We start from the raw sequence: 27,513 nt of genomic DNA, 5'->3' as shown, positions 1-27,513 counted from the left end.
TAGCGGCAAAGCGTCTATTTCACTCTTTCCTGAATAACTTTACAGCTACCGGTCGCATCAATCTGAAACATATATCATTTAGACCGTCTAATTGAGACGGTTCTAATGGAGCTAGATGCACTTCAATCCGACTCTTGGATTAGAAGTTATTCAGGGTTATGTGTTTGAAGCTAGTTGGAGCGCTCGGACGACCGGCATTTTGTCGCTTTTTTTCCATGTACCCGGGTGCGAATAAGACCCTTTTATCAAAAAATGGGGGTGCGAATAACAAAACTCTTATTTTTTAGCTATAACAGCTCTTGCGATATACCTTGCTGCATTAAAAAAACTAAGAATTAATCCTTTACTTTTTCTTTTTTTCGTTTTTCACACCCGGCGTTGCCGTACTAATTTTAGCGCATTCGCTTACAAAGCCCTGTGTGCCTCCTTAGTTCTCGGGCCCTGGTTCATTCATTCCGCCCAAGTCGGGCGACATCACTGCCTATGCGGGGCTGAATCATCCTATTCTTGCAAACCTACCTAAGTAGGTATATAACTAGGCAAGAATCCGAGAGATAAAATAAGAAATTGGTGATTGGGTATTCTTCAAACAGGACAAAACTGAAAATGGCACCGAATATCAAAGCCTTTGGAGATCTTTATTACGTGGCTGGGTCTTATGAGCCCGGAAGTAACTCCGGCCCTCTCGATGACAAAGGCTTTCTGTCCACGACCTTTGCGTATTACGACGATGAGGACAACGCATATTTTGGAAAAAGTCTAAAGCACAAGCGTTTTATGACTCTCCAGGATTTCTCGTCCGCACTCAGCCTGGTCCCCGCTGAAGACATCTGCCCTCTTTTGCCTGAAGTTGAACCGCTCTTAACCGTGGCCCCTGATCATCTCAATCTTACCCCTGCAGCAGAGCTGAAGGGAACATACTACATAAAACGACCGCAGGTCGACTCTTACGATTGGTATGTCGAAAAGGACATCGTTTTTGCCATACCGCAGGAGTTACTCGAAGAAGCAATTACGCTACAGCACATTACCAATCACGAACAACACAAGAACATCGTCAAGTATCATGGCTGCCGCGTCCGTAACGGTCGAGTCACAGGTTTAGTCTTTGATTTCTACAAAGACTCACTAATTTATGCGGTCAAAGAGAACAAGCCACTCGATAAAGAGCGCATTATCAATGGACTAGACTCTGCCATCCGTCATCTCCATTCAATCGGCCTAGCACACAATGATATCAACCCATTCAACATCATGGTGGACGAGACGAGCGGAGAGCCGATATTGATTGACTTTGGCTCCACTCAGAAGATAGGGGCGCAAATGACAACAAGCCGTGGGACACCTGGCTGGATGGAAGATGGAGACGATTACGAGATATCAAAGGAGAGCCATGATCTATTTGCGCTGGACAAGATTCGTTTGTGGTTGGATAAGCCAAATTTTGATGAAACCAAGGGTTGAAGAATAACGCTCACACGGCTTTGAGATGCCGGTGGAACTTTATGGTATACCTAATTAGCTGGATTTGAACAGATGATATGAAGGGGTTTTATTTTGCTTAAGGACTAGATGACAATAAGGAGGCGGCTTATCAGGTAAACTACCCACCCCCCCCCTCCCCACAACCACGGTTCTCCCGACGAAATTCATTTCCTTCACTTCTAAATTCGCGACGACGAACTCCGTTACCAGTGATGCATGCTCTGGACCAGTTACTATGTACTTCAACCCCCCCACCCCTTCCGGTAATAACGGTGCCGGGGGAGACTCTGCAGAGCCCCTCGACCAACACCGACCGACAAGAGGTGGGGACGAAGGTACCTGGCCGATCGATCGCAGATCACCCAAAGAAAAGCACCCCGTGGCTCCGGGACCGAAAAAAAGCTGGTTCGTTCGGGTTCCGCTCCTTTATTTATAGCACAAAAAGAGGGGAGAGGGGGGGGGAGGATCTCCGATGAGGCACGTGTGTATGTACATAGGTATGTTCGCTTAGTGTCGATCTCGAATGGGATTTACATATATAAATATAGCAAACATCTATAGATGAAGTACCTAACCTGCCTACCGATATAGGTAGGATCGTGGTTTGTACGCGGTTACCTTTCGTACACTACTATGTGGATACCCTAGATATTTGCGTGCTCAGGTAGCCCAACACCGCAGACCACAAATCACGATCGTGACGACATAACAAGCCTGCCTACCAGACAGACGACAGAACTGAGTGTATATACATAAAAATACAAAAGAATAAAACTTATTAGATAATTTTACACTATAGATTCACAAATACCTACTAGGTAGGCGTAGGAAAGGGAACCCAGAACCCCAAAAGGTTTGATATATGTGAAGAAAGAATTTGATTTGATTGGGTATTTGTAGTAAAGTATTTCGCATTCCTAAAGAAAACATTTGTGAAGCCGGTTTCGTTATCCCGCCATCCATCCCCCCTTAACGTTAATAGCCATCCATCCTTCATCATTCCAACCCTTCGTTGCTCGCGTACGTGAACGTTATGCGTACCTACGCAAGGTATATGGATACCAACTAACCCTAAGCCAATTTACTCAGCTTACTTGCCGTGTACCCGTTTCTCTCTTATACACACACCACACACCCCATCTCTCTGCGCATACATAGCGTCTACGAAGAAGCCTGCTTATCAATAAAGTGCCGCGGGACCTCGTCGTTATCCTGCTGGTAGAGCGGCTCGAGCTTCGCGTAGCGCTGGAAGAGGACGTAGCGCTTGAACCACCAGGGGACGACCTTGGTGACCTGGTAGCTGGCGAACTTGCGGTTGGGCACGGCGAACACGTAGTCGAGCTCCTCGAGCGTGCGCTGCTTGGTCTCGGGCACCAGGAAGAAGATCATCCAGAAGGCGACGAAGTTGAAGCCGGCGTACAGGCCGAACGCGCCGACGGTGTCGAGGCGGTCCAGGATGAAGGGGAAGGTCATGCTGAGCACGGCGGCCCAGAACAGGCACGTCGCGACGGCGAAGCCCATGCCGACTTCGCGGTGGGAGAGCGGGTACACCTCGGCGCTGTAGGTGAAGGGGACGGGCCCTTCGCCGGGGGAGTAGAAGGCGCCGAAGAGGAAGATGAAGAGGGCGACGAGGGCGGTGCGCGCCGTCGAGATGGGCATGAGGGTGCACAGGCCGGCGGCGAGGAGGGTCCACATCATCTGGGGGAAGGTGAAGAGGAGGAGGGAGCGGCGGCCGAAGGTGTCGATGGTCCAGAAGGCGGGGAAGGCGAAGAGCCAGTTGATGAGGCCGAAGCCGAAGGAGCAGAGCATGGCCTGGAAATGGTCGTAGCCGGACTCGACGAAGACGGTGGTGGAGTAGAAGGCGATGATGTTGATGCCGCACATCTGCTGGGCGATCATGACGGTGAAGGCGGCGATGTTGGCGCGGCGCACGCGGGGGATGGTGAACAGCTGCGTGAAGCGCGTGACGTAGTTGCTCTTCTGCGTGATCTCCATCTCGATCGACAGCTGCGCGTGGATGTAGTAGATGTCCCGCGCCACCTGGATCGGGTTGTTGCGCAGCCGGATCAGAGACTTCCACGCGTCCGAGTACCGGTTCTTCTTCATGTACCAGCGGGGCGACTCGGGGCACAGGTAGATCAGGCACAGCAGAGGCACGGCCGGGATGAAGGGGGCGCCCAGCATCAGTCGCCAGTTCAGCGGGTGGTAGAAGACGGCGAGGTTGATGGCGGTTCCGAGGAAGATACCGAACGCGGTCCACATCTGCCAGGACATGACCAGGGCACCACGAACGGAAGCAGGGGCATTTTCGGCAGCGTAGATAGGTACTAGAGTTAGGGGGTTAGATATATAGTTCCTCTAGTTCACGAAATTCAAAGCAAATAAACTGAGTGATAGGTATTACGAACCAGTAGAAGCCTTCACGCCCATACCGATACCCATCAGCAGACGGCAAGCCAATTGCTGTTCCCAGGTGTGGCAGAACGCGGAACCGATGACGGGCCAGAGACAGAAGTGAGCGGAGACGAAGATGACACCACGGCGACCGAGCCAGTTGTTGATGGGATCCGAGAGCCAGCAGCCGATGAGGGCGCTTCCAATGTAAGGACCGGAGTTGACCAAACCGACCAACTTGATAAGAAGTTAGCTGACCGCCTTCGTTTTGGAAATTGCACGAGAGAAAGAAAGGGTGGGGGGGTTTTTTTTTTCTCTTTTTATAAAAAAAGGCACTTACAAGTCGATCACGAGAAGAATCAGTACCGATGCCGTAAACTTCGGGGAAGAAGATGTTAGCGCCATTGCTACCAGTCTGATCCCAGCCCTGGACCGCAGCACCGATCGAGCAAGTCGCGATGGTGAGGAACAGGCGAGCGGGCATGCGCCACCGGTGCAGGATCTCGTCGCGGAGACACTGCTTCTCGACCTCGTCGAGCGCCTCCTCGCCGTCCAGGTCCTCGTAGTCGTGCGGGTTCTGGGCGACCAGGGCGCCCTTGCGCAGGAGCGGGATGTGCTCGACCAGGTTCTTCTCGTGCGCGAAGTTCTCGACATCGCGCATTAGCTGCTCGCGGGGGATGCCTTTCAGAGGGTTCTTGATCCTGTTGGGGGGTTGGTCGCATGTTAGTCACGCCGGAATCTATAACGGCGCTAAGCGGCAGACAAGCTCCTCCCGAGTGCCGAGTGCGGGAGAGCTATCCTCCAAGTGCCGCGACGCTTGTAAGTCTGTAATTGGTTGCTTACCTCGCTTCTAGGTTGGCGTTCAAGTCGACATGTTCAGTGGCTTGGACACCAGTCTCTAGGTGACGACCTTCGACGCCCTTGGGCTCGATGCTGGAAACCACTAGTTAGACACAGGCGGTGATAAGATCAGGGAGGCCAGGGAGCACTTACGCGTCGATTGGAACCTTATCGCTCATGGTTATTCACAACCGAAGAGAATAGCAGACGAGTCCGGGGAGAGCTAGTTAGTTGAAGGTAAGGAAAGGAAGTGAATAAAAATATTCGGGGCTGCTGCCAACGGGACAACAGACGAGCGTCTCCTACAACTAACTATAGGAGATGGAACCCGAATCTTATGAAAAGGCGGACCGGGGTATAAGAGTCTAGATGATGAGAGGGGGGGGGGGGGGGAAGAAAAAAAAAGTATCACAAAGAAAAAGAGGATATCACCCGAGACTTATATCAGCGACAAAGAAGAGCGCCACCAAGCGGTGTTGTGGCCGATGGGCTCGCTCGTAAGCAGGGAGAAGATCATAATCCCAATCGAAATCTTCGCGCGAGAAACCCCAGACGGAGAACCCATGTCACTTCCCATGGGAAGCAAGCTCCCCCCACTGTACAGTTAGTTGGGGATGGGAACGAAGTTGTTGCATGCCGGGATCCTCCATGGATCCAGGGCTGCCAGGATATACAGTAGCTAGGTAGTGTACATAGTATGGGCGACACGCGAAGGATCTGAATGTTGAACCATGGACAAGCAACCATGGGTGTTACGCTAATCCCAGCTGGGAGGATTCAGCGTTCCGGTATCCAGACACAGTCTAATGCGTCCAATGTCTTCGCTCGCGAACAAGAATCCTGCCAAGTGAACTGTGGCGAAGAGGCTAAGGCAGAGCTAGGCGGCACGAATTGCCATGGAAGAGTTCTTGGCAGACAGACAGAGAAAGACGATGGCGGCGGAATGGGTTAACGGTACATTCTCTATAGAGAAGCAAGGGTATGTGCAGTCACTGCCAGCCAGGCAAAGGAAACGGTAACTAGGTAGCGGGTCCCATTTGACAGGTCCTGATTGTACCTACGACGTAGTATAATACTTAGTAACTTAGTTTGTAACAGTGCAGATACATATAAGTGTTTATGTATGTACTGTACCTAGAATGTTTGTTAAAAGGCTTTCTTAAGAAATCAACCAGCTGATGAGAATAGTCAAGGTATGTGATAGGTAGGTAAGTACTGTATGTAATGTAGGTAAGCATGAATGTAGTCGGGTTTGTGTGTAAGTCAACAATATATTTCATTGTTTTCAGCTGGAACCCCTCGGCTTTCCCGAAAAATATGCAACTCGAGGCATTCGAGAACCACGTTGGTAGCCGCCTTTGTCTTCTGCCTCTTGTCTCTCTAACATGACTTCCGCCATGTTTTACTTTTTCCTCTTCTTCATTTTCTTCATTTTCTTCATTTTCTTCATTTTCTTCTTCCTGCTTTTGGCGCAGTAGGCTACCGACTTGTCCATAGTATGTGCATTGTGCGGTGTGTGGTTCGAGAGAAATGTTGTGTGTGGTAACACAACGCATTGAGACTCAGATGAAGACGTCTGATTGGGCGCATTCGAGGTTCTCTAGGTATATTATTCACGGTACAATATGTACCTTGTAAGTTACTCGTTGCCATATGTAATACCGGACATTCCTTTTGCATGTAGAAGTCGGAATGTCTCACCACCATTCGTTCGGTGGCCGTACTGTTCCTGTGGCTTGAGGCTTTGCAAGCCTTCAATGCAAACAATTACACCGTATTGTATTGTATTATGCCTGTACACCGAAAACGTTACAATTTATACGACACAACCTACATCAAGCTAAATATAAGTCTTACTTAGGGTTCAACCAATTAATCCATGAATCTTTTGAGCAGAGGGGAATCATGAGCCTCGATGAGGGGAAAAGAGATATAACATGCTACTATGTAAGGAAAAAAGGGAAAAGAGGGAAAAAAGCTTGGAAAGGGTTATGCCTTTTCTGGCAAAGGTAGGGTTAAAAATCATGGACGATGACGACGATGGCTTCATACCCGTCTTGCCTGCGCAATGGATAGTGTGTGTAGGACTACATACTAGTAGTACAGAGTACATATTATAGTATACACCTCTAAGCGCGGGCCCTGTGGGGGGTTAGACCGGCCTGATTCTTCATCTTACTAGCATGACCTTGATAAGCTCACATGGATATTGCCTTGTACATGTACTCTAATGTACTGTAAGTAAGCTCTACCATTCTCCGTTTTTCTCCTCTCGCCGCCGTTTTCAATCTCTCGATTTGGAGCCTGGTGTTTCTTCTGCTACATATTCTTGAGTTTCCATTTTAGTTCTCTTGTTCAGTAGGATTAGATGCTATCCAAGGCTGGAAGTTCCCAAATCCATCTTCTCAACTCGTCTAATAATAGAATACTATGTAGTTATTATCTTGTAATTGTAACCGCCATGTGCCGCAAGTAGTAGAAAGAAAGAACTCTGGGGTATCTAGTGTCAACGTTAATCGAGCCTGGGGGTTTCTGGGTATGTAAGCATTGTAAGGTATCAAGTCTAGACTGTCTACATGTAGGTCTTTAGACTGGCAAACTAGGTACCTAGCAGGTTAGTTCTTTTGTCTTTGGGCTCCTCAGCTCGGTGAAATATCATTTCCTAGTTTGTGTTCGCATGGACTTTTTCCGGTAGCGAAGTGGATGTATCGTAGTATGTAATCCATGGCAATATTAAACGAAGTCATATCATTGGTCATTATACTGAGTATATCCAATTATTAGTTCTAAAGCGTTTTCGCTATTCGACGCCGCAATTCACCTCCTTACTACTTACTATGTAACATATGTAACACCCCCAGAAATCATCTCCGCACTCGTCGGGATCCCCTCCATTTCCATATATTTCCACTTAATAGAGTCAAAGTCCAGAATCCTGTTCCTTGGATACGAATTCGTTCACGTGATCGGTTTTATCGCCATCACTCATCCTCTATCCGAAACGTTTGGCTCCGGAGATGTATCACAAGACGCTTGTATATGTAGCTTGTATACCTAGTATGTAGGCTGAATAGCAAAGCTTGTGGTTTGCGGTTACCTAGAGTTATTACTTGGCTTAATATTCGGTGAATATTATCGTAGGAGGCGTTGCTTGCTATACCAATGATAATAACTAAGATGTTTCGTATTTGAATGTTGCTATAAGGCACGGATCACTGTGTCATCCAATCATATAGCGCCAGAGATGATGAATCTATCGTACGACTCGCATCGGGCCAGTGATATAATTGCCTACCTACATATGTAAGGCTAATTATCTACATACTGGATGATACTACATACATGCCTATACCTATCATCAACATTTGACAATTGCGTCCACGTTTATAACGACTATTTGACGTCTATAATATTACCATAATCTACATAGTTACTAGTGTACCTAATACAAAATGCAGTATCACCGTTGACAGTACTAGGTATTATCATGCATGTACTAATATGCTTCAGGTTAGTCCAAGTTACCTATTGCCAGGATTAAGCAAGCACTTCAAGACTATTTTTCCTTAGTGGCGCATGCCCCCCCCTTGTCCCTTAACTGAAAAAAATTAGCCATGCCCCCCCATTCCCCAAGATTTCCCAAACTTCCTTCGTGCGGAGGAGAGTACGCTAGGCTGATTTACTTCTAGTACCCGGCGCCACGACCGCAAATAGTAAACAGCTTATACTTCTTATGTACCTAGCCTGTGTCCCTAGACTCGCTTCTACTACTCCCCTACCCACCGTGCCTCTTCACATGTAGCCTTAGCTTCATCGCCAAGTCCAACGTCGTAACAGGTTTATTCGGAGGTAATTATGTCATAGGTCATTGCCGTAAAGCTGGGCTGACCGCACATGTGGTCGTTGCTGATGCTTCATGCCATAACTATGTACTCGAGTAATGATGATACGTATTTACTTGTAGGAACTTCTGGAAGGGTAATCCCGTGCTTACTATGTACTGTTGTATTTGCACCGTTACGTCTGTGTGTACATACATGATGTAAGTCAGATTCGTTAGCCAATCTTGATCCTACAGATTATTACATAGATTAGGTTAAATGGAGCTTGCACCCGTGCTGCATTGTGATAGCCGTATACACAATTCGCTTTGACCAAATGCGCTTTGAGCAGAAAAAGGCACGAAAGGATCAAAGATGTATTAGCGATTTGTGCTTGATGGATTGGCACGAATGTCTCCGTGCAGATTCGGAGTTACGGCTGACACGGCATACTAAGGGAAGAGAGCCAAGTCCGCCTTGCCGGCGGCTGCAACGAGATACACGGGACAATCAGCTTCGGTAATGATATACAGCAAAAAAGCTCCTAGGGGATGCGCGCTAACCTAGGGGCACACGACCGGATGTAAATGGCCATATGTATGTAACATACCGATGGATGAAACCAGAAGCTACCTAACTTTTCTGTAAATATTCCAGAATGTCATATATACTAGGTACCTAAGTGATAGTTTTCGATTCATCTTTAACTAGCTCGTGAGGTCGACTCTGTCTTCATTCCATCACTGGTGTATTCTTCCGGTAGTTAGATAGATACTATGTAGCGTACCTTAAGTACACAGTGTGCAACATTGAAGCTCCTATCCCCTAGTCGCGAACTTTGACGGGAGCTAGGGAATTTGACCTATATTCGTGATTTTGATGTCCAATGTTAAAAAGTACATCATGGGAGATTATTATTAGCTTGGAAGCGTAGGATGACAATGTAAGTACGTATCAAGATCGAATCTATGACAAGTCGAAAACAAGGTAGATTTAAACATATCCAAATATCTTGAGATCACAGAAGTGAAGCAGGTAAAAGGTCAATGTAAGACTGAGGCACGTACGTCCAGAGGCCTTGGATATGTAGTCCAAAATAAGCGATCACACGTGTCGGTGAAGAAAAGCAAACCTGTGTTGGAACTACCACCCCCCCTACTTGGATGGATTGCAACCCACACAAATACCAAGCGAAAGAGATCAGAACCCGAACCCAAATGCACCGAGTCCCGGATTTGCAAAAGGTGTCTAGGTCTAACGCCGGCCGAGAAATATGGCAGTAGGCACGGATGAAGGAAAATAGCATATGCTAGAGTGCTGCCTATGTGAGAAAAGATTTGCAAGAGGGTGGAATGAGCTAATAGGCACCAGCCAAACGAAGTCACCAATCATAGATAGCCTCGAGGTCCCCGCATGACTGAACCAATAGAGTGTGTTCTCACTTTCATGGCATCACGTGCCAAACAATCAAAGCCCAAAACTTTGTACGGCGTAGTACGACGTAACTACTCCAGACTCCAGCTTTTTCCCAGGCTGCCAGATCCACTACACTAGTTCTGGGGAAAGAACCGAACCGCACCGAGCCTACTACCAATGTCCACCATAGTTGTACAATACAATACATACATTATACATAGTACTACAAACGACGCCGTCACACAACGCTACCCATTTTAGCTTGCTGGAGAAGAGGGCATTAACGCAGTTTGTTAACTTTGAGTGCGGATCACAAGGCAAATCCTCCTCCTTTCCATTTAGATTTGAAACGGTCGGTGCACAAGGGCATGGTGAATCGCTCTTTCGAGTTTAAACTTCCAGGGTTCAGTTCATGATGGATTCTTACCGTCGCGATATTGTAATCTGTAATTATCCCAATACCGTAGTAAGTAACACAGTAACATCTTCATCTCCTCTTGCTGGTATGTAATAATAGTTATCATTTGCTGCATTTCGTCGTATAGTTATCTCGTATAATATCGCTTTCGCTTTTCTCTTTTCTATTCTTTTCTTTTCTTTTCTTTTCTTTTTTTTTTTTATACTGTCTTCTCTTCCCTTTTCTTCTTCCAATCTTTGCCTCTTAACTATTCCTCTTGGCACGATTCCTTTCGCTAAAACACCCATCGATATCATTGGTTGCTCTTACCGGGTATCAAAGATGGATCGGGCCGGATTTCGTCTCTTGTGATGTGATGTTGAGTCTTTGATGACAAGGTCACGAGGCAACAAAAAGGTACATACCACGTGCGACCACATGGCCTCGACGAGTCGAGACTAAAAGGGCTAGAATGGGTTAGGTACCTACATTTGTTGAAAGCCGACAATGCCGTAACGTGTAGACATGTGAGGGATAGGAATTGTTATATGTTTGCTTCGTTAGTTCCGCCGAATCATGCCCGTTCCTTCACTTCCACACCACCGCATCCGGCCAGATGGAATCAGCTTGTTGTCTTGTGCCCAATTCATTTTCATTTTCCTGCATATGATCTGCGTGTTTGGACTTCTCGATAAGCGGTAACGTTTTGGTCGACGTTGGCTTGACTGTGTATTTCTGCTTGGCGGGTGTAGATCAATCTTTGAGCCCATCTACGAAGTCTGACTACTGGTACAGTAGGTAGGCATTACACCGCTTTGGATTATGTAAGACAAGGTGTGTGCTCGAGAAACTGTTATATAGGTCGAGGTCGGTAGACCAATAACCTCATATTGAGAACAACCTTGGGGTAAAGAACACCAGTGGTTGTAGTCGAGTCCCTCGTGGGCTTTATATAGACCTCCAATCCCTATGTTAATAATTATCCTGGCGTGGGGGTCTGAAACCACGGGATCCTAATGGTTCTAATTTTCACTAGTCAAGTCTCTTCACGAGCTTGCATATTGACAGCCGTGGCTTTTAGTTAGCTAAGCTTGCCTGACTTGGGGCCCCCGCGTCAAGGCCGAGACCAAGCCATGGCCATATTCTCCGTAGAGTGGATCCATCGTGAGGGTGGCTGCAGCAATTGCTAGGTACCTACCTAGTATTAACGTGATATGCTTCAATGCTCCCAACGGTCCCTTCACTTAATGCATCGTGGGGTTCCTGCATGTGAGAATGATACGCTGAATCTGTTATACATATCACGTACGGCTGGCCCGTTGGGGTACAGGCACGACCTACGTTCGAAGCTATCCAAGTATAGGCTTACCTCGGGACACAAGATCAATTCAAGTGTAGGTACCTAACTAATATGCTCTTATATCTTATAGTTAGGTATGTACATAGATATAATTCTATACTTCTATTAATTCACTTTACTGTTACTCTATACTACCAACGCTAATAACAACTTGTGGTCAAGTACCTACCTAGTAGTAGCTAGAATAGGTATATCCTTAGACAGTGTCTTCTCTATCTTAAATCACAACCCTACCTGATATTGATGATAGCCGCCGTTACGGCTTTTCATCGTGCGTAGTATCTTTCATGTTCACGTTGTATTTCTCTAGTGTTGAGGTTAAGGTACCTACACGTTACCCATATTCATCTCTTCGGAAGGATGCCCTCATTAGCCTCAAATGTGATGAGAACTTGTATTTGTAGTCAGAGTCAGTTGCATAGTATAGGGGAGGGCAGATGAGAAGAAGCTTGAAAGTTGTCCGTTGATCTTTCGCACCTATCCATATATGATTCTCGTTACTACCCACCTACCTATCTACCTACCGAGGGTAGATCCTCACATATATTCTCGAAACGTAAACTCCGTCGCTTCAGCTATTCATTTCGAATCCACCACTGAGCTCTTGGGCATGCTCTCCTTAATTAACACTTCCCCTACTTTTCTTCCGTCGCCACACATCGACCTCTTCGCTCCCCCCCCCTTCTTCTTTTAAGCATACCCTACGGTCCCTTTCACGGCCTAGACGTATCAACAATCACTATAATTACAGGCAGCACGCAGAACAACCCAAGCGCCAGCTCCCCATCTATAGGAAGAGCCCCATGTCCCAGTTCTCATAACCCAAGTTTCGGAAGCAAGAACCTAGGTATCTAAAGTACTCTACAAACCGGTTCAAGCTATTCATCTACCTCTTCCTACCTGCCTACCTACTCAGTCTACTTCCCCCTCCATTTAATCCTTTAAATAACCCATCTCGCACCCGACCCCCCACCCCCATCCTCCTTGGCGCCAGACAGCTAGCAGCATCCCTAGCTTGGCTTAGAGCATATGAGCAGCACACACAGGATCGGCGCCGATGACGACGATGAAGTCGTAGAAAGCCCCCATCTGCCCAGCACGCATACCTACCTACCTACCTACCCACCCGCCCACCTACTCAGAAACTCAGATCCCCAGTCTCATTTCCTTCACCATGAAAGCCACCTAGGGACCTATCATTCACGACTCGCACAACCCAACCACATAAGTACCTACAGACCAACTTCCACAGCCTTGACATCTGTGCCCCCCCTTGTGCCATACAACCCCTTGCGTCAGAGCTTGAAGTACTCTATCCTAGGTTAGGTACCTAGGTACCTAGGTAAGTAGCAAGTTGCTCTCAGCCCCCGACGAACGGGTCCACGGACTGCTCCTCCATCTCCTTTGCTCCCCTTTACGTCTCTAGGTTATGAAACTCACCCAGCGTTTAGAGAAGCGTGTAGTCTGTCTACCTAGGTATGATTCGGGACATGAACATTCGGACTTGGGGGCTAGGTTGGAGGTAGTTACTAGGCATGTATTAACCCTTAGAACTTATTGGTGCACAACGTGACTACCAACCAACCAACCTACCTGGGAACTTACGTAGGGAGATAGGCTGTTGGTCTTGCTACTTTACTGAGTTATAACTTATATTAGGTAGCTAACCTAGTAGGATAGACATCTACTCGAGAAAGGCTTCAAAACAAACCTGTCCCATGAGCTTCTTACCACAGGGGTTTGACTAAGCATATATTCTAGCATTTAACTTCACAGAATTCCCTCATAGCACTTATTGAAAAAATAGCGAGGTGGTATAATTAGAGTACCTAGTGGGCAGGATCATTTTCTACTCATCTCTCGTCTATCAGCCTCGGTACGAGGCACATCAGTTCGGCTGGCTGAACCTATCCCTCGCGTCCAACTGCCACAAACAAGCATTGCAGAGTTGCCTTGACTAAATAGCCATTGGCTACTTCAATACTGGAATTCCTGTCACTTGGTATCTCGCCCTTCTCCAGCATTAGCATCCCAATTTCTCTAGACGCCATCGTTTCTCCTATGACCAATGTCCCCTTGGGGAATATAAGCGGGATGTTTGCATGCCTCAAGTCACTAGATATAGTGATCGGGTGTAAGTCCATATTAGACCCTCTGGATTCTTTCTCTGTCATCTGGTTCAATGCCCAAACCACGGCCAAGAAGCCAAGGTGCATATATAAGGGTTTCGAAGTGATATTAAGCCATCCGGGATAACAGCGGTAAAGGCACAATGTGGTAGATAGGTCGTGAGTCATCCAGGGGTAGTTGGGTATCACAGGTAGTAGGTCAGCAAAGACAAATTAACTGATTAGCATGGTCATATGATTATGTTTCAAATTCGTTGTGGTAGTCCTAGACAGCATATCTGGGGAAGCTGAACGGTTGCGCGCAACATCAAGCAGGATAGGAAGATGATTTATGGCCGGGCAGTGTCTTCCTCGTCCTCGATGGGTCCCTGCATAGAAGCGGTACTGGGCCCGGAGGTGTGCTGGCTTGCAAAGAGTCCCTGGCCGGCAGTGCTAGGGCCCGGGGTGTTACTACCCGGACTGATTCCTGCATCGTGATCGTTTTGGGCCGGCGACATGATAGTAATGCCAATACTGCCAGTAGTTGGATGCGGCGACAGTGAAGGATGGTGCAGTAAAGGCATATTCGGGTGGTGTGGCGGAGGAGGCGGTAGCGAGGGGACTGCCATGCCAGCTTCGGTGTTTGGTTCAATATTGATGCCGAAGGAGCCTTGATCAAGAGCAATCTCGCTACCATCGCCCATGTCGTCGTCCTCAACACCTTCCTCGTCAAATCCATCCATCTCAGGGGCCAACATCGCAGCTTGTGCTTGTGCCTGGCCTTGGTTTGTATCTTCGTTGGCTTGACCAGCCCTTCTAAGGGGGTATAGAGTCGGTTGATTTGTCTGGTACTCGGCGAACTCGGGCTGCGTGTTAAAATAATGCCTGAGACCTAAAACTGCTTGGCCAGAGAAGACACAGAACACAGCGCGCTGATGTTCCGAAAAATCTATGACAGCTATTTTAGTACTTGATAACCACACGGGCCGAGAGAAGGGGGTTGCTGACCTGGGGGGGCTTCGCGACAAAACGCCTCTAGATCGTCTCGCAGGAAAGCGGGAACGCCCGTCAAACTCAAGTGCGTAAGTTTGGGACAGCAGTTTAGAAGTCGAATGATACTCTGCAGTAGTGTTAGCAGCCTAATAAAGCATTCCAGGGTATGAATCAGATCATACCGGGAGAGTTAGGTTGGTACAGTAGCTAAGATGAACGCGTTCTAAGCTTCCCGTGTGGTACTCATGTCTCCGAGAAGTACTTGCGGTCGCGTTGCGGCGGGACTGATGGCGATTGGCTCCGGCTAGAGCATACATGCTTTCATCTGTGATATTGCTGCACTTGACAAGGCCGATCCTCTTAAGCTTAGGAAGCCTTGCCAATTGTATGACAGACTCATCCGTAAGACGCGGGCAGCAACCCAAGTCAATATATCTAATGCGGTTGCAGCCCTGAACTAAGCGTTTAACGGCATCATCCGTGATGTGCCTGCAATGACCTAGATGCACGTAATGTAGATTCTTGCCCAGACGCGATATGGCATAGACGGCAGTATCAGTCAAATTGCTGCACTTGCCCAGCACCAGGTTTCGCAATCTCGGCGCAACCTCGATAATCTTCTCGACCGCACGGTCTGTGAGGCGAGCGCAGGAGGTCAGATCAAGTATTCGAAGGTGTTCGTATACCTTATTCGAGGGGAGCGAGAGGAACGCGCCGTCATCGATGAGCTCGCAATTAGCGAGGCGCAGCTCGCGAAGGGATCGCCCTTGCGCAAGAAGATCCGTCACCGGCTCATTGCCAACATTTACACATTGGTGCAAATCAATCTCCAGGATATTGGGGCAATTGTTAGCGAAGGCTAGTACGGCAACGTTGTTAAGTTGGTCGCAATCATTCAATTTGAGCTGTGTCCCGAGTTGTCAGGTATAGTCAGTATTGCTCCTTGAAATAAGATGAAGTTTGAGAAGATGGTCCAATGTGGAAGCCTCAAAATACAGTACATTAGACTGGAGGGGGAGAGGGAGACCTACACGTTTGATATATTTGCAGTTTTGGGCCAGTTGAGCCATACTCTCGTTAGAGATCTGCTTGCAGCTAGATACGTTCAAGCCCTGGAGTCTATGGCAGTTCTCAGCGATGGTCAAAATCGAAGCTTCTGTAATGTTCGTATCGCCAGATAAATCGAGCGCAAGAAGGTGTGGATTGCTCGCAATAAGGGGTATGAGTCCCAAGTCAGTTAGGCCATCGCAATTGGTCAAGGTGAGACGCTCGACGCGAGTGCAGACGGCAAGCGGTATAACGCTGCCGTCGTTAACCTGAGCAGCGAGCGCAGCCAGGTTAAGACGTTTAACGAAGTCCGTATAGGTGAAATAGGGCTTCTCAAGCCCCAAAGTTGTGCAAATGATGGAATGCTTGTGCCAGGAAGTACAAGTGGGACGGTGCCAGAGTATCTCGACGACGTTGCGGGCCCACCTTTTGCAAGTCAACATGCAATTTAGTAGTTCATTCGGACTGCTTATACGATTGAAGATGCTAATGAGAATCTCGCTGGGGAGAGCGGCAACAGTCGATAGACATTCGGGGTCAGTAACTTGCATGTCTTGCAAGTTGGGCACGACTCCTAGCGAAGATTGCGAATCATTTGCTACATGAAAAAAGTCCGACTCTTCATTGTCGGCAGGAACTGGAGAGTTCGTTGATGAGGATGACCTCGAATCCCTCGAATCATCGGCCGCGGTCGGTGCCTGTAGGTTTGAGCCCGACGCAGCGCTCGTGGCGGCAGCAGCGGAGGCGGCAGCGGCAGCAGAATTACGGGCGGCTATAACATCGAGAGAAGGGGCCGGAGGCCGCATTTTGGCAAGTTCCGAGGAGCTTATCGCAACTGTTGTTATTAGACTAGTGTTAGGCGTCAAAGGTCAGTATATCGAGCGAGCGAGCGAATTGCGAATGCGAGTTATTGGGGGTTTCGATGATGATTTGAGGGGCGTGGTCGTTGGAGGGATCAACGTTCAATGTTGAATGTTGGGCGTGGGAGGTGGGAGGTTGATGCTAGTAAGATGACGGTGTATTGAAGTAGAAGGATTCAATGCGTAACAAGGCTTAAGGAGTGGTGGGATCGAGGGGTACGCGAGTAGGACGACAGGCCTCAAGGAGTAAATTATGTATGTATGTATGTATGTCACTGCTAGGTGGTATTGTATAGTATGGTACATACCTGAAGGGTAGATGCGGTAAGGCGGAAATGCTGTCGGACCATTTAAGTCGCCCTTCTCTTCTTTCAACTTAGCAACTAAGTACAAAATCGAAATTAAGAAAGAGAAAGAAACAATCAAAACGAGTGACCGATAAAAGTGATTGTGTCTCTCTCCCGATATATTGGGTGTCGCAAAGAGTTGAGGTACTGGGTAGGTAGGTGCGTAGGTATGTAGGTGGGAGGGAGCCGAGGAGGCACTGGAAATGAAAGGGTCTGGTAGGAAAAAAAGATGGAGCGATCTTCGATGCCCAGGTGATTATATGTACCTATGTGCCTAGTTACTTAGGTACCCTAGGTAAGGTAGGCAGGTAGGCTTAATAGGTACGACTCAGGAAGGTTGAAGATTGAAGATGGGGGCTGGAGTGCTATGTAGTGTAGTAATTGATGGTAATTGATGGGGAAGGAGAAACACAAGACAAGTGACAATGTAGGTAGAGTCTAGACAAGGCAAACTTGAAGTGAGTGAGTTCCGTGGTGGATCAGGAAATGATGGAACATTGAAATGATTGATGTTGGTAGAAGGGGCTACGGGGCTAACTATCCAATATTGAAGTATGTATTGTTTACTTTAAGTCTTAGGTCGTTAGTGCTGATTTTATGGTAGATTGGCCTAGCAACTTATAAAGTTCTGTGTACTCTATACTTCCCCAAAATTGTCAGTTATGTCGGCTTTTTAGCGTTTAGGTATGCTTACAGCCCTGGAGCAGGCAGGTGACGCTGCCCGGGTGTTGATGCAGCTGCCATTGTGTGCAGGCGTTTTGAACGGCTTAAGCCGGCCGCGAACATGGAAATGCATAAAGAAGGTATGAATGTACTTGATCAGCCAATATGCTAGGGAAGATACATATGTAGTGCAACTTCATTTCAAGATTCAATCATTGATGTTATGTTCGATGTTGTTTAATGTATGTATTCACTCATTTCCAGTTGCATGCACATGTGGGTTTACTTACATACTTAAGTCTTCACCATTTATTAACTACATCAATAGTACTGTGATTCACGTACTGTGTAAGCACATATTCCATAAATAACATCGGGCAAGCGCGCTCAATGCAAATGTGAATATCCGTACTACAGATTTAGCTGGGCTTAAATAGCTGGGCTATCCTAGCGCTTCTCGCCTAAGGATTATGACGTTCATGGAGTTATACCCAAGTAACCCACCAAGTTGCAGAAGCAAAAAATTATATAAAAAGAATTGTGAATTAAACAGTTGGATGTAAGAGTAAACTTTAATCGGCCCTTAAACATCGACATCATCAACTATTTATTATCAATAGTCGGCATCTGTCTACCCCGTCTGTCCGTCTCAACTTAATTATACCTAGGGTAGTTTACGTCACTAGGGAAATCAGGGGTCTTCTTGTCAAACTTCAAATGTTTCTTACACAAGTTGCACTTATCTCATTTCCACATTCTATTCCATCTTGGATTGCCAAGCTCACACGAGACCATCATACTCAAAGCATGAGCACCTTGCTCAGAGTCCGTATGATCAACATTCTAGGGCAACATGGCATGGACACCATGAAGCTTCATTCTAACCTAGATGAATTTCCATGCTGCATACTATGTACATAGCTAAAGTATTCTGTAAATTAATCGGCCAAGTGCCCAACACTCCCTTGCCAAACGCATCGTTGCCCATTCCAACCCGTATACCTACCTACCTACCTACCTACCTAAAAATATTGCCAGTCTTACATTAGTTAACAGTAGAGATCCAGCAGTAATATAAGCTGTCCCAAATTTACCTGGATATTGTTGAAGCTCGTGGTCAAAAACGGCATACTTCTATGCGCCGCACATAGTTCCGGCCCCACCCGGCTTCGGCAGCTTCGGACTCTTACACTAGCATTTCCGGCTTAGTCGGACTGTGTTAGTGGCCGGGTCTATTCGCCCATGTCGTTGGGCTCGCAGGGCGGTAGCAGTGTCGTAGACTCTATCAAGCCCGCCATAATCTAAGTCGGCTTAACTCGACGGAGGAATTCGTTCTACTAACTGTACATTTCTTCGTGAGACACTGATACAAATGCCTACCTAGGTATATTATGCCTACCTCCGGTCTATCACCGCGAATAGTCAACCTAGATCAAACTTGAATAGCTGGTGTGTAACTACCATACTTGATTCTCGTTCTAATCGCCTGGCACCCTTCGATAACTTGGATTTAGTTCCTGGCCTGGGTTGAATCAAGTGACTATTTCTATAGCGCAGCCACAAGTAAATACGGTTGCTATGAAGGGAATGACACTTCAAAGACTACCTAGGGCGTCACCGAAGGGGATGTATTTGAGCAATCGGGCGTATGGAAATTTCGCCCTTGAAGTTGCCGAGTGTGAAATGCCATTTATTGTGGTAATCGCCACCTCCTAACATGAACCCTTCTAGGTTTAGATCATCCACCGTATTTCACCTCACACCAGGCCCAGTCATCCCAACCATAGTCTATTGGAATATGCAGTTCGCTATCCGACTCAACGGCATTCAAGTCGTGTTGGTTTGCATCTGTTAGACGCTTTGTACCAATATTATTCAGTCGAAAGAGGCCCATAGGCAAACATCATGCTATAAGCCTTCCCAATAAGCTCAATTATGCGCACCATACTAGGTACTTAATGTTGTGTACTTGAAACCCAAAGAGGAGCCTCCCTTCCATAACACCAACATTGAAGCTGTTGGCAGGTTCGACTAAGCTGTAAACATTAGCAGAATTGCTTCTTGGGGCACTTATCCCGGGACTGACACGGAAGTCGTTAGAAATAGCCTAGACATACTAGAATCTATCATGGAGAATAAATTAGTTTTTACAAGCTTCTCTAATAGGTAGCATTTGTCTAGGCCAGTTAAAGACGTCGTGACGAAAAGCCAAGAAACAGAGCGAATCGAAAATTTGACGGGAGGGACCGTTCTGCTCACCTAGCAGCCGATTTCCAGAAGCACCGTGCTAGAGGGTCAAGGCCTCGGCGGCAACATGCTCGGCTTGGAACCTGACGCTATGGGCACGGCAGCGTAGTGAGACTAAAGGAAATGGCGAAGTACAATCCGCATCTGGTCTTCAAGAGCCTGGTTTTAGAGAAGTTCAAACTTCCAGTAGTATTAGTAGGCTGTACCAAATCATTTGCGAACTTCCTTTTTTTCAACAAAAGACGTCGTACCTACAACACTCCCCTCCAAACCGGCCGTTTCTTCCCCCCCTTTTACACGGCGCGTCCAGACTTCCATAGCCAGCCTCAAGCCGCCCAATCCCAACAGCCTCTTGTCAAATAAGGATTTTCGAAGGGGGCTCATCGTCATCGCCTCGGAGCGGCTCGAGGTTATCGGCTTCTATTTGTCATGTGCCATTCCCTGCCCGAATCGTGCATGTCCTTCAAACTTTCCGCTCGGCCCCTATATGTAATTTTGAGCAGCGGGAAAAAACGAAAAGACACGCCGATACATGTCAAGAACAAGTACAGGTAATTACCTAGGGAGAAGGATTTCTGCTTGGGCGGCTATTAGAGGGCCGATATAAATGCTTATTGGTGAATACCTAGAAGCAGGAGTAGCCATTCAAAAGACGTTTCCCACTACCTACCTACCTACCTTACCTAGGTATATGTATGTGAGTATTATCTACATAATAAAGATCAAAAACTGAAAAATTGTATGACTTTAAGCATAATTCCTGCTCGTACGTTACTCAGCAAGCGAGGTTCAGTCAAGGATGTCATCGCTGTCATCGCTGTCATCGTCAGCCGCAGATCCTTGGCCGCGGCAAACCGGGCACTAGACAAATAGCGTATCAACTTAACTTATCACCTAGTCCGGGTTAGTAGTAACTTGGTGTAGACGCGGCACCACCTTGAATCCAGGTGAGTGGAAACCCAACTTATTTTGACAGCGGTTCACATGAACTACTGGCTGCCAACTTACTTAGTTTATAACGCCCGCCCGTTATGTAGAAAACTAAGCACCTAAACTGGAATTGCACATCTCGCTTTAGGTAGCTCATCTCTTAGGGCCGCGTAAAACCCAGTTACTCGCCCCCCATCCCTGAAAGTCCTTACTGATCCACCTGCAGTTACGAAGTATGCACAGGCATTACATCATGACTACTAAGTCTTTGGACTCGTGCGTGGCCATTTTCTTTGATCGTATACCCCGCTTCTTAAGGGGTATATGAAAGCTCGAGAGACCGTTCCTCTTGGCGATTCAGGAACCGATTCCAGGTACAAGACTGACTATCCACATTCGAATACTTCATTAGGAACGTTAGCGTTGTGTGCCCCCCTTTTATAAGTCGAGATGGTTCACCAACACGGCGACGAGCACGATATTCCTGAGGAGCACCACATTCCTAGGTTAGTAAAAATTTGGAATTAAGCTGTACCGTTATTGATTCATTGAAAAACAATACACTTGATTTCAAGTGACCCTGACTGACCACTATCATAGACATGGTGCCTGGCTTCCCGCTGATCACCGTATTCAGCACGAGTGGCTGAAGACCCAAATCGAGCATGTCGACAACAGCTCTAAGAAGGAGCTGATTCCTGTCCTTCAACAGTTCAAGAAGCTCATCGAGGGAAACTCGCGGATCTATATGTACTTCAACCAGATGTGGGAGGAGATCCCGCTTAAGAAGCCATACAACAAGGATCCGACCGGGACGAAGAAACAGATCCGGGATTACCGACACATGTTGGCGGTGCTGAATCACATATTTACTCAGGCTCCATTATGGACTGATGCTGCATTCGGTGTTGGCATGGTCGGTGTTCCGATGGTGGGCATCTTTGACTATGTCATGGCTACGCCTAGGTTAGACTCTTCGTATACTCAGGTAGTGGACCAAATCGCTAATTCAAAGGATGTGAAGCGGACATGCTGCATTTCTGGACCCGGAGGTCAACAAGATGATGAAAAAGATTTTGAATGAATGGGGAAAGTTCCTGAAGGTAAGCTTCCCAAAGTCTCATATGATACCATCTGTAAGCATGATAACTAACTTAAGTCAATATAGACTCCAGAATCGGCGGAGGTTCTCGCGTCTCACAAACAAGGCTGGTTCTCCGAGCACGGCATGAAAGACCTGATGGAGGTTGCCAATGCGCCCTTGAAGAGCTCGCATCGGTTCGAAGATATGTACGTGTGCGACCCTTCGGCCAAGCACTATGGGTACACCTCCTGGGATGGTAAGTGACCTACCCAACTCGGGTTGTCTTCTTTCATGGCAACTAACCAACTTGCCCCAGACTTTTTCACGCGTCAGCTCCGCGATGAAGCTCGCCCTATTGCCTCGCCCGACGACCATAATGTGATCGCCAACGCCTGCGAGTCAAAAGTTTACAACGTCGCGCGCCACGCCAAGCTACGTGACCGCTTCTGGATTAAGAGCCAGCCATACTCGGTCCTTGATATGCTGGGTCACGACCCCTTGGCGGCGCAATTCGACAATGCCACGGTGTACCAGGCATTCCTGTCGGCACTATCATACCACCGGTGGCACGCGCCGGTCTCAGGGCGCATCGTACGTTCTTTTGTCAAGGACGGCACCTACTTTAGCGAGCCCTTGTTCGAAGGGCCGGCAGGCAGTTACGCAGAGGGTGAGCGCAGTACGTCCAAGTCTGGAGAGATTGATACGCGGGGAATTAGCGTAGCGCAGGGATATCTGACTGCACTGGCAACACGCGCTGTGATTTTCATCCAGGCGGATAACCCGGCTATCGGGCTCATGGCCTTTGTGGGCGTGGGTATGGATGAAGTGAGTACGTGTGAGATCACGGTCGGCCAAGGGCAGTATGTGCAGAAGGGCGAGCAGCTCGGTATGTTCCATTTCGGTGGCTCATCACATTGCTTGCTATTCCGCGCCGGTGTGCAGGTTGACGGCTTCCCATCTCCGGGAAGACTGGAGAATGTTCCTGTTCGGGGACAGGTCGCCGTCATCAAAGGCAGGTAGATGAGTGGACGATATCATAATGAATTTGTATATATGATTTGGCTGTTTGGCTGTTAGGAATTACCAATAGTTGTGATTTTTACAGCCGATGTTTTAGTTTGTCGCAGGCCATATTTATAAGTAACTGTTATTCTCATGAAGCACTTGAAAGGTGAGTTTACATGAGTAAGAAATAAAACATGTAACTTGAGTAGAGGTTCTGGAATCTTAAAATGATCGAATGCAAGTTGCATGTACTACTAAAATGTGGGGCCTCGTTATCGGCTTTAGCGTACCTAGGTACATATATATGTACCTATTACTACCTAGGTACCTACAATACCTACTGTACATAATGTATCGTCGCGTGGGCTGCACATGCAGTGTTTAATTAATCGGTCGCGGAGCTTGGCAATAGCAACACCGACCGAGATTCATTAATGATTAATCCTTCAACTTTCCGTCACCGTCATTCTTCCTCCTCCTCCTCCTCCTCTTCTTCCGTCTTCCTTCTTACAAGGTCGGCAAGATGCTTTCCGGCATCCTGATCTTTAACCAGAAGGGCGAGAACCTCATCTTTCGGGCTTTTCGAAATGACTGCCGACCTCGTCTGGCCGATGTCTTTCGAATTCAAGTCATCTCGAATCCCCAGGTCCGCTCACCTATTCTCACCCTCGGCAGCACTACCTTTAGTCACGTCAAACACGAAAACATTTATCTAGTCGCTATCACCAAGAGCAATGCGAATGCTGCCTTAGTCTTCGAGTTCCTCTACCGGCTGATCCAGCTTGGTAGGGGTTACTTTGGCAAGTTCGATGAAGAGGCCGTCAAGAATAACTTTGTGCTTGTCTACGAACTTCTAGACGGTGTGGTCACCTACTACTTCTTATATATATCTCATGGTCTCTTTTCTAACAATATACAATCCTTCTAGAGATTATCGATTTTGGATACCCCCAGAATACCGAAACCGATACGCTAAAGATGTATATTACAACCGAAGGTGTTAAGTCCGAACGCGCTGCCGAAGACTCAGCCAAGATTACCATGCAAGCCACTGGCGCATTGTCGTGGAGAAAGGCCGATGTTAAGTACAGGAAAAACGAGGCATTCGTCGACGTGATTGAGGACGTGAACCTTTTGATGTCCGCTACCGGCACTGTGCTCCGTGCCGATGTCACCGGTCAGATCATCATGCGCGCATATCTCTCCGGCACCCCCGAATGCAAGTTCGGTCTCAATGACCGCCTTCTACTGGATCACGATGGTCTTCAGTCGCTACCGAGTGGAAACAGACTCGGCAGCAAAGCTACGAAAGCAGCCGCCGGAAGTGTTACCTTGGAGGATTGTCAGTTCCATCAATGTGTGAAACTAGGCAAGTTCGACTCAGACCGAATCATTTCTTTCATCCCACCCGACGGAGAATTTGAGCTTATGCGCTACCGAGCAACCGAGAACGTCAATCTACCCTTCAAGGTGCACGCCATCGTTAATGAAGTTGGCAAGACCAAAGTCGAGTATAGCATTGGCGTCAAGGCGAATTTTGGCAGCAAGCTATTCGCAACCAACGTGGTTGTCCGCATCCCAACTCCGCTCAACACCGCTCGTATCACGGAACGTTGTACTCAGGGGAAGGCTAAGTATGAACCAAGCGAAAATCATATAGTATGGAAAATTGGTCGCTTCACCGGCCAGAGTGAATTTGTGCTGAGTGCTGAAGCGGAGCTCACTAGCATGACGAACCAGAAAGCCTGGTCACGCCCACCCCTGAGTATGAGCTTCAGTCTTCTCATGTTTACCAGTTCAGGTCTGCTCGTACGCTACTTAAAGGTGTTCGAAAAGAGTAATTACTCGAGCGTGAAGTGGGTGAGATACATGACACGAGCAGGGTCCTATGAAATTCGGTAGGTTATTCCCCGATTCCATTGAAATTGTTGTCTTGTCATAGCTTCTAATGATGCCACAGTTTCTGATCGGATCAAACGATAATACTTTCGAGTCTACCTCGACCGCATATCGCGGGAGACTTTACTATAACTCTCCTCGCAAATTAATGAGGGTCTTGTCTTAACGACACCCCTTAAATCGGTTACGGCCAATGTTTCGATCATCATCCCGAGATATCGACGAGATTGAAACATGATGCATATAGCACCCTGCTATGTAAGGTGCTTTCATGGGTGTAGTCGATAGGCTATTCGACCTTACCCCAAATACCAGATCTGCCCGCGAGGGTAAGACGACAGAAATGAATAGTCGTCGGATATAGTGCACAAATTTCAATAGTGGTGTACTTGTTTGTAGCTCTACGTAACGGATATATCCCATACCTTTCACATATTGGATGTGATGAAGTTAGGACTTGCAGAAGGGACTGAGTAGAAGATTAAATGATTAGTATGATTAGTATAACCCCGCGGGATTATACACCTACCTAGGTAGTAATGACAAATCTACCAACCAGATTTCTGCAAGATCAAAGCCCGAGTATGGGATATAATGCGACTACTCCAAATCTGACTAATACTGTTTATAAAGAGCATGATAAATAATTCCGTCATCGGTCCATTAAATCATATAAACAAATAAAACCTTACCTAGGTAGATTTCAAGGCAGTATCAAAATTACTTGTGTGAATAGGGGTACTGCTTCTTCGATATATATTAACTTTGAAGTCAGTTATCACCATGTCATCCACGCCAGCAGGAACTGCCGATGAGATTGCACAGCACGGTTGGACAGCCGTCCCAGTTGATGCCAACGCTATTCTCAATGGCAAGCCCTACATTCATAAGCCAACTCCCATAGCACAGAAGGATATTCCCTTCCCTTCCGACCCGGTTGTCGTCAAAGTTCAAGAGTACGCGAAGGAGCACCTGATCGAGCAGACTTACAATCACTCGATGCGCGTGTACCACTGGGGTGAGCATTACTTACCTTATTTCTCCTCACTTACCTACTCCGCATGCATATGCCAAACGTAGTAGTATCCTTTGAGTTTGAGGATGGAGTATGTACGCAAGCTTAGCATACGAGCGGACACTGACAAAACCCTACCACATAAAAGGCTACGCAATCCTGAAAGACCAGTTCCCAGACGAGTTCCGCCGGCTCTCGCTCTCCACATGGGCACTCACATGCCTGCTCCACGACATCGGCACGACGCACACGAACCTGCGCGCGACCCTCCTATCCTTCGAGTTCTACGGCGGCATCCTCGCGCTGAACCTGCTATCTCACGACCTCAAAGCACCACAAGCCCAGGCCGAGGCCGTCGCGGAGGCCATCATCCGCCACCAGGACCTGGGCACCGTGGGGACCATCACGTTCCTGGGCCAGCTGGTGCAGCTGGCGACGGTGTATGATAACATGGGGATCAACCCGCAGATCGTGGATGTGGTGACGAGGGAGAGCGTTAATGAGAGGTTCCCGAGGAAGGGGTGGAGCGGGTGCTTCGCGAAGACAATTAGAGAGGAGAATGCGCTGAAGCCGTGGGCGCATACGACGCATCTGGGCGAGGAGGACTTTCCTGGCGGGGTGGAGAATAATGAGCTTATGAAGCCGTATGATCGGTGGGGTTTGTAATGGCAGGTAGGTAACTAGGCAGGGGAACGGGGGCGGGCTGGTCAAAAGGAGGACATATAAGATTATACTTGATAAGGTACTAGTAGTAAACGGCGCGCAGGATGGTACTGACAACATTCATTGCCAGTGTGAAACGGCAGGCAACTACCTAGGTAGTACTTGATATCCATGGTTCTACAAGTCACCATCGTCTTGTGAGGGAGGATGCTAGGGCCGGGAATGCCTACATAGCAGTAGATACCTCATAGTGTAGTTTCAAGCAAGGACCTGGCGCTACCTGACTTCGAGGACAACATTGAATGCTGTATATTGACGCGTTACTTCGTAATATTTCGAGGAGAAGGAGGTTGTGGGTAATATCAATGCCAGGACTCGGGGAATGCTCCGGTTGAATGTACCGTGGACCTGGCTTCAGCCTCAGCCCCAGTTTCAGCCCCACTGGGGTATCGAATCTTCTACCGATTCAAGTTGATTGAAGCTAACTAACCCTTTTAGCCAGCCTTACTACTTAATAAGGCAAGTGGGAAATGCTTAATAGAACACACGGACCAGCGAGAGTGTCAAACAGAACTTCAATGTTCGAAGACTTTCCATCTGCCTGTACAACCTCAGGTACGCATTACCCACAAAAACTTGGTACCGCATCCGTTTGCCTTCAATGTTTGAACTTTGAAGAGGCTGGATATCTGGATATTGAAGCAAAACGATCTGGTATCGCTTCAGTACTGCCTACATACCTGCATATCAAACATCAGTGATTGAAGTTTTTTTCATATACGAAGTAGTTATATACTTAGTAAGTTATGTGCTAGGAGAAGTCCGTAGTACATAACATTGAAGGCAAAAATAATTTGAAAATTTCTTAGACGCAACTTACATACATCATGATGTTAGTAGTAGACGTTGGATTTCAACGGCATTGCCGTTTCAAAATTT

General features: G+C 47.5%; 6 protein-coding genes across 6 annotated transcripts; 4 read left to right on the top strand and 2 right to left on the bottom strand.

Moving 5' to 3' along the window:
• Positions 1–518: 518 nt before the first annotated feature.
• On the top strand, positions 519–1,592 carry GGS25DRAFT_297180 (kinase-like protein). The gene has a single exon (XM_049257614.1). The coding sequence runs from the start codon at positions 607–609 to the stop codon at positions 1,462–1,464; it is 858 nt and encodes a 285-aa protein (XP_049117089.1). The 5' UTR covers positions 519–606; the 3' UTR covers positions 1,465–1,592.
• A 973-nt stretch (positions 1,593–2,565) lies between these two features.
• Positions 2,566–5,065, bottom strand: GGS25DRAFT_297161 (uncharacterized protein). The gene is made up of 5 exons (XM_049257613.1): positions 4,873–5,065; positions 4,723–4,812; positions 4,220–4,580; positions 3,894–4,116; positions 2,566–3,812 (listed from the first exon to the last, which is right to left on the bottom strand). Exons 1-5 carry the CDS (start codon positions 4,896–4,898, stop codon positions 2,647–2,649), a joined length of 1,866 nt encoding a protein of 621 aa, XP_049117088.1. The 5' UTR covers positions 4,899–5,065; the 3' UTR covers positions 2,566–2,646.
• A 9,106-nt stretch (positions 5,066–14,171) lies between these two features.
• On the bottom strand, positions 14,172–16,667 carry GGS25DRAFT_522121 (RNI-like protein; the record flags this gene model as incomplete). The annotated part of the gene is made up of 4 exons (XM_049264166.1): positions 14,172–14,770; positions 14,830–14,941; positions 14,997–15,719; positions 15,846–16,667. 4 exons carry the CDS (start codon positions 16,665–16,667, stop codon positions 14,172–14,174), a joined length of 2,256 nt encoding a protein of 751 aa, XP_049117087.1.
• A 3,978-nt stretch (positions 16,668–20,645) lies between these two features.
• Positions 20,646–23,205, top strand: GGS25DRAFT_492220 (Phophatidylserine decarboxylase-domain-containing protein). The gene is made up of 6 exons (XM_049261179.1): positions 20,646–21,056; positions 21,135–21,414; positions 21,509–21,874; positions 21,933–22,011; positions 22,077–22,248; positions 22,309–23,205. The coding sequence occupies exons 2-6, from the start codon at positions 21,359–21,361 to the stop codon at positions 23,010–23,012; spliced, it is 1,377 nt and encodes a 458-aa protein (XP_049117086.1). The 5' UTR covers positions 20,646–21,056; positions 21,135–21,358; the 3' UTR covers positions 23,013–23,205.
• A 191-nt stretch (positions 23,206–23,396) lies between these two features.
• On the top strand, positions 23,397–25,457 carry GGS25DRAFT_492210 (putative clathrin-associated adaptor complex medium chain). The gene is made up of 3 exons (XM_049261178.1): positions 23,397–23,857; positions 23,926–24,895; positions 24,958–25,457. The coding sequence occupies exons 1-3, from the start codon at positions 23,521–23,523 to the stop codon at positions 24,962–24,964; spliced, it is 1,314 nt and encodes a 437-aa protein (XP_049117085.1). The 5' UTR covers positions 23,397–23,520; the 3' UTR covers positions 24,965–25,457.
• Positions 25,458–25,679: 222 nt separating this feature from the next.
• Positions 25,680–26,577, top strand: GGS25DRAFT_522118 (cyanamide hydratase; the record flags this gene model as incomplete). Its single annotated transcript, XM_049264165.1, has 2 exons — positions 25,680–25,914; positions 26,060–26,577. 2 exons carry the CDS (start codon positions 25,680–25,682, stop codon positions 26,575–26,577), a joined length of 753 nt encoding a protein of 250 aa, XP_049117084.1.
• Positions 26,578–27,513: the final 936 nt, after the last annotated feature.

This window comes from Hypoxylon fragiforme (genome assembly GCF_022984875.1).
Source record: "Hypoxylon fragiforme strain CBS 206.31 chromosome Unknown GGS25scaffold_5, whole genome shotgun sequence".
NCBI lineage: Eukaryota > Fungi > Ascomycota > Sordariomycetes > Xylariales > Hypoxylaceae > Hypoxylon > Hypoxylon fragiforme.
This window is presented reverse-complemented; position numbering and strand designations above follow the sequence as displayed.